Here is a 13,367-nt window from a genome sequence, read left to right as displayed (position 1 = left end):
CAATTTACATTAAAAATAAAAAAGAATCGCAATGTCTTATTTCAAGTACATGTTATGTAATTATGCTGACTAGTCTCACCTTATTTACCTACTCAAATTAAGAGTAAATACACTTAATTTATTCCAGATTCCAGATTTCTTTATTTGCCACCCAGCCTAGAGTGGCTCTCCAGTGGGGCGAAATTTAAGTTTCGGTACAGCTCATCCAAGAAAAGACAAAACACAAAGACAATATAGAGACATGGGGACGCAGTGTATGAGGCCTTGCCGCCATAAAAGGTGCTCCCCTTTCAGTAAGAAAAACAAAAGAAAGGAATCATAATAGAACAGAGGAGGAAAAATATATTTTATACTTTAACCTTAGCATGATTCAGCTTTAGACAGCAAAACAAAAACAGCACATAAGCAAACATTTACATAGAACTAAGAAGGGTAGATATGGGAGGGAGTGGGAGTACTCCTCCACCGAGAGCAAAGTTAGAAAATGTAAGAAATGTTTTACTCATTTCTCGATTGTATTTTTAATGCACGGACTCAGACACGGATTTAATCTAAATAAGTCATTTTTTCTTAAATAAGTGCTTTTTTTCATGAATTGAGGAGGAAAGTGAGACATTTTGCCAATGGAACAAGAGAATTTACATTTAAAATAAGAAAAAAACAATTGCATTGTCTTATTTCATGTGCATATTATCTAATGATCTTATTCTAAGAGTGAAAAAAGTCATTCCATTGGCAAACTATCTAATTTACCTACTTAAATTGACAGTAAATACACTTAAGTTAAGAAATGTTTACTTATTTCTAGATCATTTTTTTCCAGTGCTCTCCTATCCTATAAGGATGGGATTAAGTTGTGGCGCTCGCAGCTCATTGAAAACTCATGCGGCTAATCAGACTGCACACCATTCTCCAAAACAGGGTTTGCGCAGCTCTTTCTTGGGTAGAAGCTGGTCTGTTTTTGTCCGATCTAGCAGCTGTTTGGCAGATATGTAATGAATCAGACAGGAAGATACATGGTGGGAAGTAAAAATATCCCATTTGGGTAAAAAAGTAAAATCTCAGAATCAGAAATTAAAGTCGCCAAGTTTCCCTCGCTTGGAAACAGTGTTAGGTTCAGGTGTGTACAAGTGATGGCTAGGTTCAGTTAGTGATCTACCAGTAATATTTAAGCACAGGGTTATGGATGTCAGTACATGAAATCGAAAATAGTATTTTTTTCTTAAAATATGTGGATTTTTTTTCTTGAATTGAGGACAGTGAGACACTTTGCTGATGGAACAAGGCAATTTACATCTAAAATAAGAAAAAAAATATTGCATTGTCTAATTTCAAGTACATATCATCTAACTATCTTATTTTAGGAGTAAAAATACTCGTTCCATTGGAAAATCATCTTATTTACCTAAAGAACTTAAGCGTAAAAACACTTAATTTAACAAATGTTTATTTATCTCTAGATCATTTTTGCAGTGTAATGTTTAGGTTTAGGGCTGCTCAGTGGAGCAGTGGGTGGCACTGCTGCCTTGCAGCAAGAAGGTTTTGGGTTTCTTTCCTTGCCAAGGGTCTTTCTGCATGTTCTCCCTGAGCATGTGTGGGTTCTCTCCAGGTACTCCAGCTTCCTCCCTAAGTCCAAAAACATGACTGTAAGGTTAACTGGATTTTCTACATTCTCCTTAGGTGTGAGTGTGTGTGTGAATGACTGTTTGTCTCTGTGTGGCCCTGCGATGGACTGGCAACCTGTCCAGGGCGGACCCCGCCTCTCACCTGTAGACAGCTGGAGATAGACACCAGCGACCCCTCGTGACCCTGGCGTGACGGAAAATGGATGGAAGGATGTCTAGATTTAGGGTTAGGCCATAGAAAGGGTTAAAAAATTAAAAAAAAAGGTTGATAAAACGTCCTCAGTAAGTCTATAAAATAAGGACGGGTGTGTGTATGTAGTTTTATTGAGCACCATGATCCTTGAAGATTGAAATATTACTACTATATGTGTTTATGGTGTAAAACAGAACTAAAAATGAACTGCGACGGCTCAATAGAGGAATCTCAATTAAACTGTAAAATTATTATACTGTATAAGAAATTCCTTTCTGTAAACCTACAAAAGCAATTATTATGATTAATTATAATAGAGGTGATCATAAATATTCCTATGTGTTTTATAAACTTGATGAAGTGTAAAAAATGAATTATTCTGAGGAAGCATTTGTCAAAGGTCCCTAAAGCCACAGAGCTGCACTCGTTCCTGGTGGTAAAGCTCCAGAACAGCTGGGCTTCTGAGCACGTTTAGCTCATGTTCTCTTTCAGAAGACTGGGAGAAGTTATCTGGGCCCTCCCCACATCCACCTTCTTCAGGATGACTTGAGAAACCTGGATGGACCATTAGCTCTGCAGTGACAACAGGCTGATGAAGGCCTGACGCTCCTCTGGAGGACGGCTCAGTGGTTCCTGCTGCCAAGGCTTCCTTCAGAGCCCTTTGCAGAGTGGAGACCGACATGTTCTGACCCATGGTGGAGAGTCCCAGGTACACGTCAGGCCACCTGTGAACATTATAAAGCATTGCATCTTCAATAATATTGGCTTTTTTCAACAAAAGAACACCTAAACGCGCAGAAATCAGTTAAAAACAGCCACCAAGCAGTTCCTTTAACAGCATTATACATGATTCCATAGCGTCTGAAGATGGGGACTGAGTCCAGGGCATCCTTTTCCACCTGCGTGTAAAAAGTCTGCAGATGTGCCGGCAACCAGGGACAGCTGTGTAAACCCGGCTCCACCGGAACACGAGTGAAAGGAATCCTTAGATCTGAGAGGACTTGTGCAACCACTTCACGAACATCTGAACGGCAGAAACACAGAAAACATAAATAAGTCCCCAGGAGTCTGACATGTAGCTATTTAAAGTATTTATATTGTTCCTAATTACAGGTAGAACCTTAAAGAAATAAAATCATGGTGTCATTCAGAAGAAATCAAACAGAACAAATCAAACAAATGACTAGAAGATGAAGGATGATGATTCAGATTGCTACGAGTTTGACGAAAATTCCAAATGTTAAAGTGGATAACTCGGTACCATTGGCGGCTGCTCATCACCTAAACAGGGAAGGCTTAGTGGTGTTAATTACGTCCAAACGTCAACCAATGAAAAAGATCAAACTCATCACCAAAGCAGGTGGAAATAGCTGCTGTGAAATAAACGCCAGAAACCACACAACAGTTCAGCGCCAGGCGACCGTTCTGACTGAAAGATCACATTTCTCTCTGGACTCTGGAAAACCTCCTCGCTGATGGCCACTGTCAAACAGAAAACCTTCAGTTTGTTGGCCAATCAGCATAGAGCAGCCAGCTTCACGACCCGCCCCCTTCTCCACTGACCCCAGAAAGCTACGTATTTTGGTGTGTTGTCCAATCAGGGCCCTTCTTTCTTTCTGCTTACCTCCATAAGCTGCAGAGGCTCAGACCTCAGCAGCGATTTCTCCAACCCAGTCTCATGGGAAAATGTACCCCCACTACGTTGGTCCACACTGCAAAACGTAGTGGAGGTACATTAATGGCCATTTTTTTTGTGGTACTGTTACATTTCTTCTGCCTATGCGCTTTCTATTGTTTTACGTCCTAGTCACGTGACTTTCAAGATTCCAGCTGGGAGAAGAAAAAATATATATATTTGGCCGACATTCGCTCATTTTTTTCCCCTATCATTTCCTTCTCCCTGAATACTTTCTAAAACTGCGTTGGAATCCGTGCAGACCACCACCCTGTCTGCTCTGACCTCCTCAACCCATTGGAAATTCAGTATAACTGCCACCATCTCTGCTGTGAAAACAGACAGTTGATCTGAAATTCTTTTAGAAATGTGTATTTTGAACTCTGGTACATATATTCCTATTCCCACACACCCTTTTAAATTCTTAGAACCATCAGAATATATTTTAAGGTAATTATAATATGAGTTTGCTTGTTGGAATCATTAACTGCTTTAAAAAATATTATTATTATTACTATGCTTTTCAAAGAAAGAGTTGAAAGGACAGGCCAAGAATGGAGTCTTAAAGGATTATTGGGAAATATAAAAGATATTTATAGATTAAGGAAAGCATTATTTATTTATCTTCAGAATACAAAATTAAAAAATAGAATTTAATAGATGTAAAACAATGTTGCCACACACTCATGAACAGTAGGTGGCGGTATGCCCGCCCCTTCCCTAGAGCCCGGTGGGATCGAAAACATTTTGAATGGAAATCAATGGGGAGAAATTAATAAACTTCTGGTCCCAGTCGCTCTCTGTCACTGATTCCAGATATGCTGGTTGTGTATTTAAATTGTTTTGTTGTTTTTTTTAGTTCCTCTTTGGTCAAAATCTGGTCAAAACCCATCAATGAGATCGCACCAAACAGGAAGTTAAATGCACAAAGGATCCGGTAGATTTCCAAATAAAACACATCCGATCGTAACCCATGATCCTTTTTTTAACTAGTTTAATTAGTTTCTCCCGTATGCCACGACGTAATGCATTGATCTGAAAATCAACCTCAGACGCAACGCACGCAGTGGCGAGGGTTTGATCCGTCAGATGGAGTTAAATCACAAAGAATTCAATGTGGAATCGGGGCGGCAGCTAAATGCTAGGCGATGGGTAGCAGCCAAAACGTTGCAATTTCACATAATCCTGACGAGATCCGAAAAACCGTAGCAAAAACTAGCAAGTGGGTGATTATGTATGTTCACTAAGTAAATATTATGTAAATAAACCCTACACTTCTCGCTATAAATGTAATCAAAACCCATTTAAATGCAGAAACTGATTGAAATTATTGATTTTCCCATTAAAAGTTAGAGAAATCTCAGCCATGTTTATACCAAAATGTTACAGTTTCACATTATCTTGAAAAATCTTTGCAAGAAACGAACAAGCAAGTGAATATGTACATTCCCTGAGTAAATATTCTGGCAACAAACTATAAATTTCTTACTAGAAATGTAATCAAAACTCATTTTAATGCAAAAACAAACTCAAGTCATTAATCTTTCCACAAAAAAATGAGCGAATGTCGGCCATATATATATTTTTTTTCTTCTCCCAGCTGGAATCTTGAAAGTCACGTGACTAGGACGTAAAACAATAGAAAGCGTATAGGCAGAAGAAATGTAACAGTACCACAAAAAAATGGCCATTAATGTACCTCCACTACGTTTTGCAGTGTGGACCAACGTAGGGGGGGTACATTTTCCCATGAGACTGGGTTGATTTCTCATAGAGGCTGACAGGCAGCTTCCTGCTGCTCCAGAGCAGAGGGGAATAAACAGCTGATTAATGTGCAACATAATTAATCAGGCACATTTTAGTATATATTTAATGCATTTTAATGAGTACATTTATGAAACTTGATGCTGATTTTTAACAATAATTTTAATGAAATTCACAGGAAAGGTTTAGCCTCCCTGGTATTCAATGAGAAACCGCCGCCGCCCGTCACCCACCAAACACAAATTTATATTAACAAAAAATTGACAATTTTTGTTTTCGAGTTTTTTATCTTTCTGACAGTAGGCTGACAGGAAATGGGGTATAAGAGAAGGGGAGAGACATGCAGCAAAGGACACTAACCAATGCGCCACCTGCACGCCCATCCCCATTTAATTTTGGTCCAGAGTCCAGTCCAGGACTATTTCTTTGGTTTAATGGAAACCAGGATGCAGAATGAACATTATCTGGTTCTTTTTGTAAATATAAACCCTGGATAAACTCCTTCTCACCTAAATAGGCCAGTGCAGACGTGCTGCATGGAGAAGCAAATTAACTCCTCTCTTAAAAGGGTTCCAAAAAAAAGAAAATTAAAAACAATCTACTGGACTTTGTTTCCAAGTTTGAAGACGTTTCACTTCCCATCCAGGAAGCTGTCAAAATGTCAGGAATAGCGTTGAGTTAGAGGTTTTTTACAGTATCCTCTCTACTTCAGAGAGGATACTTTTCAAATTTAGCCTCTCTGAAATGATTTTTCCTGCATTTTGAGGTGGAATGTCTGGGACACCACGTCGCCCCAACTCAATAATGACCCAGATTACTGAGACTTTGTACAGGCAGGTTCGTCTAAAGAGCTCTAAGCTCCTCCTAGTTTCCTCATCTAAAGGCTTTCTTCTTCTCCTGGAGGGGAACAGTTATACCATGGTTGTCCTGGGGCTCGTTTCTTGAGAAACAAACCTCATGGGGGACACAGGGTTGTCCGTGCAGAAGGAGTCCGGGATTTATGCTGTGATGCTGCCAATGTCCTGCAGCAGTAGAGCATGATATGTGATGGAGATCCTGAGCGTGCAACAGGAAGTGGGTGATATCGTAGCTGATCCCAGGAACACAGAAGTGTGGTGCGTCACTTTCCTTGGTGAATATTTGCCAATAAAAGCTTGATTCTGATCTTTGATGTATGAGAGATAGCTGCTAAGGTAACGACCCAATGTTATCAAATATTTATTATCACATAATGCTAGTTCAGGAGGAATTATAGCTGCAAATAGCCAAACAGTAGCATTAACAGTGTGTCTTTGGGCAGAAAACATTTGATTAATTTGAATACTTAACTTTCTAAATTGGACTGAAAAACAAAGTATGAATTCAAACCTGAAACACTGCATATGATTGGATTGCTTGACTTTATATTCATTATATCCATTGAATACTTTTAATTTTATTGTTTTCCAGTTTCCTAAAGAGGACATTTCCTGTGAATCCTACTTTATAAATGCGCCATATCGCCACCAGCTGATTGAAATCAAGTAGATCCCTGCAGACGGTGGATTTCTAACAAGCCAGCCGATTGGCAGCTGTATTACTGCACAAAACATCTGACCCTGGGTGTTCAGATCGTTATGCAATACCTGGCAGCACATGAACATGCTGGTGTCCATCCATGTGATAAGGCAGACGGCCTGTTAGTTCTACAAAACGCTGGACTTGGGCCCTCAACTCCAGCTCTACCTGGAGACGGAAAAAACAAAAGTGAAAAAAAACCCCAGAGATTTACTGTGAAGTTTGATTCATTTATGATTCTACGGCTGTAGATCGAACTATGTATTTAGTAGTTGATTAATTAATTATTATTTAGGCATGCACTGCAATTAGCATTGAAATGTTTTAATTTATTGAATTTCCAAAGCCACTCGATTTGGATTTGATCCATTTATAGATTTCTGCTTGTTGCTTGAAATGTTTAGATCTAAGCACAAAATCTTATGGTCAAATTCTCTCTTAAAGGTATAGAGGACAATCTTTTATTTCCAGGTGGATCATCTAAATAAGCGGTCCTCCTAACTGTCAATCATTCTGGTGATATGTCTATGCAAGGGCGTCCTACGTGCTCGTCCCATTAGCGATCTTTTTCTGCGCACTTTCAGGCGTAGATCTGTGGTGAGTTACGGTTTCAGACAGTCTTTGAAGGTCACCTTTCTCCCCGCGGTTCTTTGAAAATGGCCGAGGGTCGTAAGAGAAAAAGTGTCTACAAAGTGCATGAGAAGAAAAGAAAGGCTCAGAAGAGGCAGATATATCCCACAATGCTTTGCACAGAGAGCTCTCCTCGCAAAGCCTTATGGGATTCACTGTCACAGCGGCCTGCTTTCACCATAGGCTACCACTACCCGACAGCGACGACTAATAACAAAGATGGTGCAGGCACCGTGCAGTGGAGGAGGAGTTATGTGACCAATGGAGCAAAAAGCAGTGATCATCTGTCTGAACGGTCAGTTAAATATGCTGATGGAGATTCTCAGTCATCCAGGTCATAGTCATTCTGTAAAAATTCAAAAAATATCCACTGGACTTGGCTTTCAAGATTTGAAGATGTTTCTCCACCTCTCCAGGAAGCTTTCGCAATTCAAATGTCTGGATCCGCAGTGAGTTTGAGTCTTATATGGACAAGGCCTTGTATTGCTTGGAAACATGCAAATGGTAACTGATGAATGGGTCGTTTGGTTCCATCGTTAGCCTGTAATATCCAAGCGATCCAAGCATTTCCAAGGGATACAAGGCTTTGTCTATATAAGACTCAAACTCACTGCGGATCCAGACATTTGATTTGAGAAAGCTTCCTGGAGAGGTGGAGAAACGTCTTCAAATCTTGGAAACCAAGTCCAGTGGATATTTTTTGAATTTTTACGGAACGGTCGGTTAACTGAGTTCACTTTAAAGTCCACTATATAGTCCCCAATTTATGTGGACACAGTAAGCTTGAATGAGTCACAAGGAGAAATGGGCTCATGCATGCTCTTGCACGCGCATTTTTTTAAAGTGGAGAGGGCGGGTCTTTTAAAAAATCCTCCACAATACCTTTAAGCTGCTGAGACTGTACAGCAGGGTTTTTTTGTTTTTATTTACCTCTGCTACAGCAGCGCCTGCCATGGACTCGTCTCAGAGCCAAATTCAGAACTTTGCAAACCTCTTAACAATACCTGTTGGTTCGGTCTTAGTTATAACTTCATCTAGCAAAGACAAAAAAACGTCCTAACAGGAGACACAGATTTTTTTTTGCGCCATCAGAACACTAACAAGCTGTGACCGTCCTGCAGGTGAGAGCAATCAAAACAGCTTCAGGCGCCTTCCTCGTGGAAGAGTCGCTGTACACTTTTTATTCTTTACTGCAGCGGATAATAGGAAGAAAATAAGTATAGGAAAGATTTTATGTAGCTGAAATATAACGCTGTATTTCTTTGCAACAGTTTGTTCTCGGCCACAGATGGGGCTGGTTCAGGGCCATTTCTAAAGTTCTACAGCATTTTATTCCATTCATTTATCTGTGCAAAGTATAAATAAAAAAGAAAAGCAGTTACATTGCAATAAAAAAAACAATAATACATAAGGTATTTTTGGGTGGTACCTGCTTCATGCTGAGCTGGCCTCTCTCCAAGGCTTGACGAAAACCCATCTTTCCATGGAAGAAGCCCTGAGGATTAATGAGAGTGGAAACCTGCTGGAGGTTCTGACACACAGGGCTGCCCTCAGACAGGTTGGCATGGAGGCCAATCGGGATTTTGTGTCTTAGTCGAAAGATCAAATGAAAAGAAAATGAGAAAAATACTTTTGTTCCATCCAGAAAATGCTTTCTTTCCAGCTTTACATGTATGAGTAATTTGTTTTGGCTATGAGGAGCAAAGACAGATAAACAGACAGCTAACATAAGTAAATGCGGGAATATTAATTGATTAATTAATTTTTTTCTTTTTTTTTGCTTTTGCTCCTACAATTTTGTGTTCGAATTTGCCATTAAAGAAAAAAAGAAAAAAAGAAGAAAAAAATAAATAAAATAAATAAATAAATATATATATATATATATATATATATATATATATATATATATATATATATATATATATATATATATACTTATTTATATATTTAATAACTTTTCTTGTTTCCCACTCCTTTTGTTATTTATAATATCACTCATAAGTTTGAATTGATGAACTGGCATTCACTTCTATGTTTCTATGCATGTAATTGCCTGAAATGTACTGTAGCCCAGAGGTGTCAACACTAATACAAAAGCCGCAATGCAAATACAAAAGCTGCAACATAAATATCAAAAAACAAAATAATAACTTTACTCACTTTTGTAAATCACATTACAACTAAGTTTCCACTATAGCTCATAATACTCATTATCAAAGAGCAATCCAGAAAAATACTGTATACTGATAATAATAATAAACTATATAAATATAAAATATTTGTCATCTTATAATCTAATAATATAAAGCTTTGTGTATATCATAATAATATTTAATTGCAAAATATATAACTTTGCATATATTTCATCCAGTTTGAGTTCAATTTAAATAGTTTTAATTTGAATAAAATCTGTAATCTAACTTAAAGGTAATTTCAGAATTTGTTTTTGGTATTTTAAAGGGTTGTAACATGTAAGAGATTATTGTAATATTATCTCTGACTCGTCTTTCATGTGATTAAAATGAGATCTAAGGAGCCTCCTATTCATTCTGACAGCAGCTATCTTAACTGTGGTCTGATCCAAGATGGCCGCCCTCAAGGCACGTCGACTAGCTTCCAAAGAGGCATCTACATGTATAATGTCTATGTGTATAACGGACAGCTGTTGCGTAACTTCCGTTGTAGTTTTATATTTGTGTTGACACCTCTGGGCCACCGTAGAATGAATTAATAAATAAAATAAAATATAAAAATAATACAAATATAACATGATGATGATATGCCACGATAATCAAAGTTAACAGAAATGAACACTCCTATTAGGGTAAACGTCAACTTTTTGAATCATTCAATTGGTTTTGAATCAAAGTGTTAATAGTCCAGCAAATAAATGTAGTAATATGTCTCAATAAAACCTTAAAAATCAAATAAATATGAATGATCAAAAGCAGGGTTACATATGGATCGCACCCCATAATGAAATTAGCAGACGAACCAAAGATTGTCAAAAGCAACGAGACACAGTAGAAGGAGGAAGTCCAAAGACTGGTGACCTGCTGCAGGAACAACTGGAAACCAACAGAAATATAACTGGGAAGAGGAGGAGCGGCTCTGAATCCTCACAGTTCTCAGACTCCTCATCAACAGAGGAGCTGAGAGGAGCTGTGAAGACCAGCAGCCTCAACATTTAAAGGAACCAGCACCATTTTTTCTTCCACTTCTGCTGCAGAACCTCCATCTCTGCACGTTAGGGAGTTTCCAGCTTCTTTTACTTGCAGATTGTTTCCTCAGATAAATTTCATTTTGGGGCTTCATGGTGTCGCACTGACACCAGAGAAAAGGTTCTGGGTTTGATTTCCGTCTATGGAGTTTGCTAACCTGACTCCGCCAGATGGATTTGCTCCGCATATCCATCTGGAAACCTTCCGTTGAAGTAATTTTGGGAAGGGCCAAAAATACTGGTTAGCTGATTGGCCTATGTTGGTGATAGACGGGCCAAATAAACCAATCAGATCAACGAAGCATATGACGTACTAACAGAGCGACGACGAAGAGGAGCCAATTGATAGATCAAACTCTTGCCGAAACCAGTCGGGAGAAGAGCAAAAACATCTTTTCCTCTGAGAAAAGCCTCCAGAGCAGTGTTTTGCTCTTCTTTCAGTGTAGAAATACTCTGTAATGCCGATAAAACTTGCTCGATAGCCACGCTAACGCTAGTTTCATCGGCTGAAGCCGCCATGTTCTTTAGACTGAACTGTCGCACTTCTCGTTGCGTCACACCTCAACCCGCCTCAAAGCCAACGCTGATTGGACGTTCGTTTGGTGAACGGCTCCAAATTTTCTTTAACGGAGAGTCTCCAGACTGATTAGCGAGTGAAACCTTGAAAGCTCGCGAGATCAGGATGGTCTCACGAGGCTGGAAGTTTGCATGTTCTCCCTGTTCATGTGTGTGTTCTCTCTGGGTACCCTGGCTCCTCCCATAGTTCAAAAAATGACTATTATTGAGTGAAGGTAAAGATTCTCAGTAATCCAGGTCATAGTCATTCCAAAAAGTAAGAAAAAAAACAATACACTTGACTTGGTTTCTAAGTTTGAAGACGTTTCGCTTCCCATCCAGGAAGCTTTTTTTATGAGGTCATCTCCATCCATTCAATCAGCAGGTAAATACGAGAGCATTGAAAGCTCTGTGCATATAATACTACCGGAACTGGTCGTGAGATGGAGCAGGGACCCCCTAATTATATATCCTATAGTCCTATAGTCACTCTATTACAGATGGAGTAATGTAACTAAAGTAATTTCTCCCTGGTGTTATGAAAGTATTTCCTAGTATTTCCTGGATTCCTGGTTGATGGGACAGGTGTTGTGACTGAAACGGTGTCCAGCTTGAAAGAGCTCCTGTGTGTCGCTGAATGTGTGCATTGATGACTGAAAGACATCTTCTGCCTCCATTTATCTGTTTACTAAAGTCTGTTGAATTCATGTTAATGTGGATTTAAAGATAAATAATTAATGGAAAAAATTACAGGGGCAAATATTAGAAAAAAGTCTAATCAAGCCAAACTTTCGCGACCCCCATGCTGTACCTCCGTGGACCCCATGGTCATCGGACCCCATGTTAAAGACCTCTACATTAATTAATCCTTTTGCTATTTATTTGAGTTTAAAAGTCTTAAATCTTTTTAAATTTGACTAAAACTAATGTTCAAATAATCATAATCATTTACTGCAACTGTGGGAATTAAAGTAAGAATAAAATAAAATAGAAATATCTTAATTGACCCTCAGGTAGAGATGCAGCGATCCAGTTTGTATCGATCCAATTCGATACCTGAGCTCAGCTTATAGTGCAGGCTTTAGCTTTGATATAAATATTATTAATGAAAGGTAACACATTAACACAGATATTAATGTACTTTATGATATTTATTAACAAATAAGAAGCAAAAAGAAATAACATTTCCATGTAAACTGGATTAGATATCGGATCCAGCTAATTAGCTGATATCGGATCCGAATATCGGATCGGCGCATCTCTACCCGCAGTTCACAGTTCCGGTTTGCACAAAGCACAATTTTTTTATTGCCTGGTCCATTCCATGCTATGTTTTGCTCCATTTCTTAATGAATTTGAAACCTGAAAAGATCTAAAATGTTTAGAAGGAGCAGAGGACCTTTTTTTCCTTTGATGAACCTCTGATCTCCATCTCTACAGTTGAAGGTTAAGCATAAATGTGAAAGAAGGAAAAGAATAGGACTCTACCTGCCAGCCAGAGCAGCTGCCTCTTTAGCAGCCGAGGCATTAACAAGCAGAGACGCATTAGAAATGCCTCCAGCCAAAAAGCAGTCCACGATCCCCTGGTTCCTCCTGGGGCAGTAGCCGAAATCATCTCCAGTGACCACCATCAGCAATCGGGGGGGTGGCATTTCTAGGCACTGTAGTGAGGGGGGCACAGGACAGCTGGGTATAAAGTTAATCCTGTTTTAAAGAAGGCAAAATATCCGAAAAATGGTGCTTAACTTTCATATTTCGGGGGAATGGCTGCTTAGTGATTAGGGCATACTGTAGAGCTTAGGATCCTGGGGTTGTGAGTTTGAAACCCACTCCCACAGACTGCCACTTTGGGTCTCTGAGCGAGACTCTTAATCTAGGGTGACAAGATGTCCTCTTTTTCCCAGACATGTTCTACTTTTCAGACCTAAAAAAATGTCTGGAGGGGATTTCAAAGTCGTCCGTGATTTTGGTCAACTGCCTCAAACTGATTAGCTTGCAACTCCGTTCCACTACTCCATTCCAGGTTTCTCTGTATGGCAAATTAGTCACCACAATGCTTTTGAGCCAGCATGCTGTTGACTTTGAGAGGCATGAAGTTGTTTATCTTGCGCTCATGAAACAAGCTGTGGACCTTGTTCAGAAACCTCA

At 39.1% G+C, this 13,367-nt stretch overlaps 1 protein-coding gene across 1 annotated transcript; it reads right to left on the bottom strand.

Annotated features, from left to right (window-relative positions):
- Positions 1-1,882: 1,882 nt before the first annotated feature.
- Positions 1,883-12,898, bottom strand: ydjc (YdjC chitooligosaccharide deacetylase homolog). The gene is made up of 5 exons (XM_038303664.1): positions 12,708-12,898; positions 8,874-9,033; positions 6,883-6,982; positions 2,665-2,842; positions 1,883-2,543 (listed from the first exon to the last, which is right to left on the bottom strand). Exons 1-5 carry the CDS (start codon positions 12,869-12,871, stop codon positions 2,213-2,215), a joined length of 933 nt encoding a protein of 310 aa, XP_038159592.1. The 5' UTR covers positions 12,872-12,898; the 3' UTR covers positions 1,883-2,212.
- Between the last annotated feature and the right edge of the window lie 469 nt (positions 12,899-13,367).

Source organism: Cyprinodon tularosa, unplaced genomic scaffold (genome assembly GCF_016077235.1).
Source record: "Cyprinodon tularosa strain WSP-4 unplaced genomic scaffold, ASM1607723v1 ctg516, whole genome shotgun sequence".
Classification (NCBI taxonomy): Eukaryota; Metazoa; Chordata; class Actinopteri; order Cyprinodontiformes; family Cyprinodontidae; genus Cyprinodon; species Cyprinodon tularosa.
Note: the sequence above shows the minus strand (reverse complement) of the source record. Positions and strands in the feature narration are given on the sequence as shown.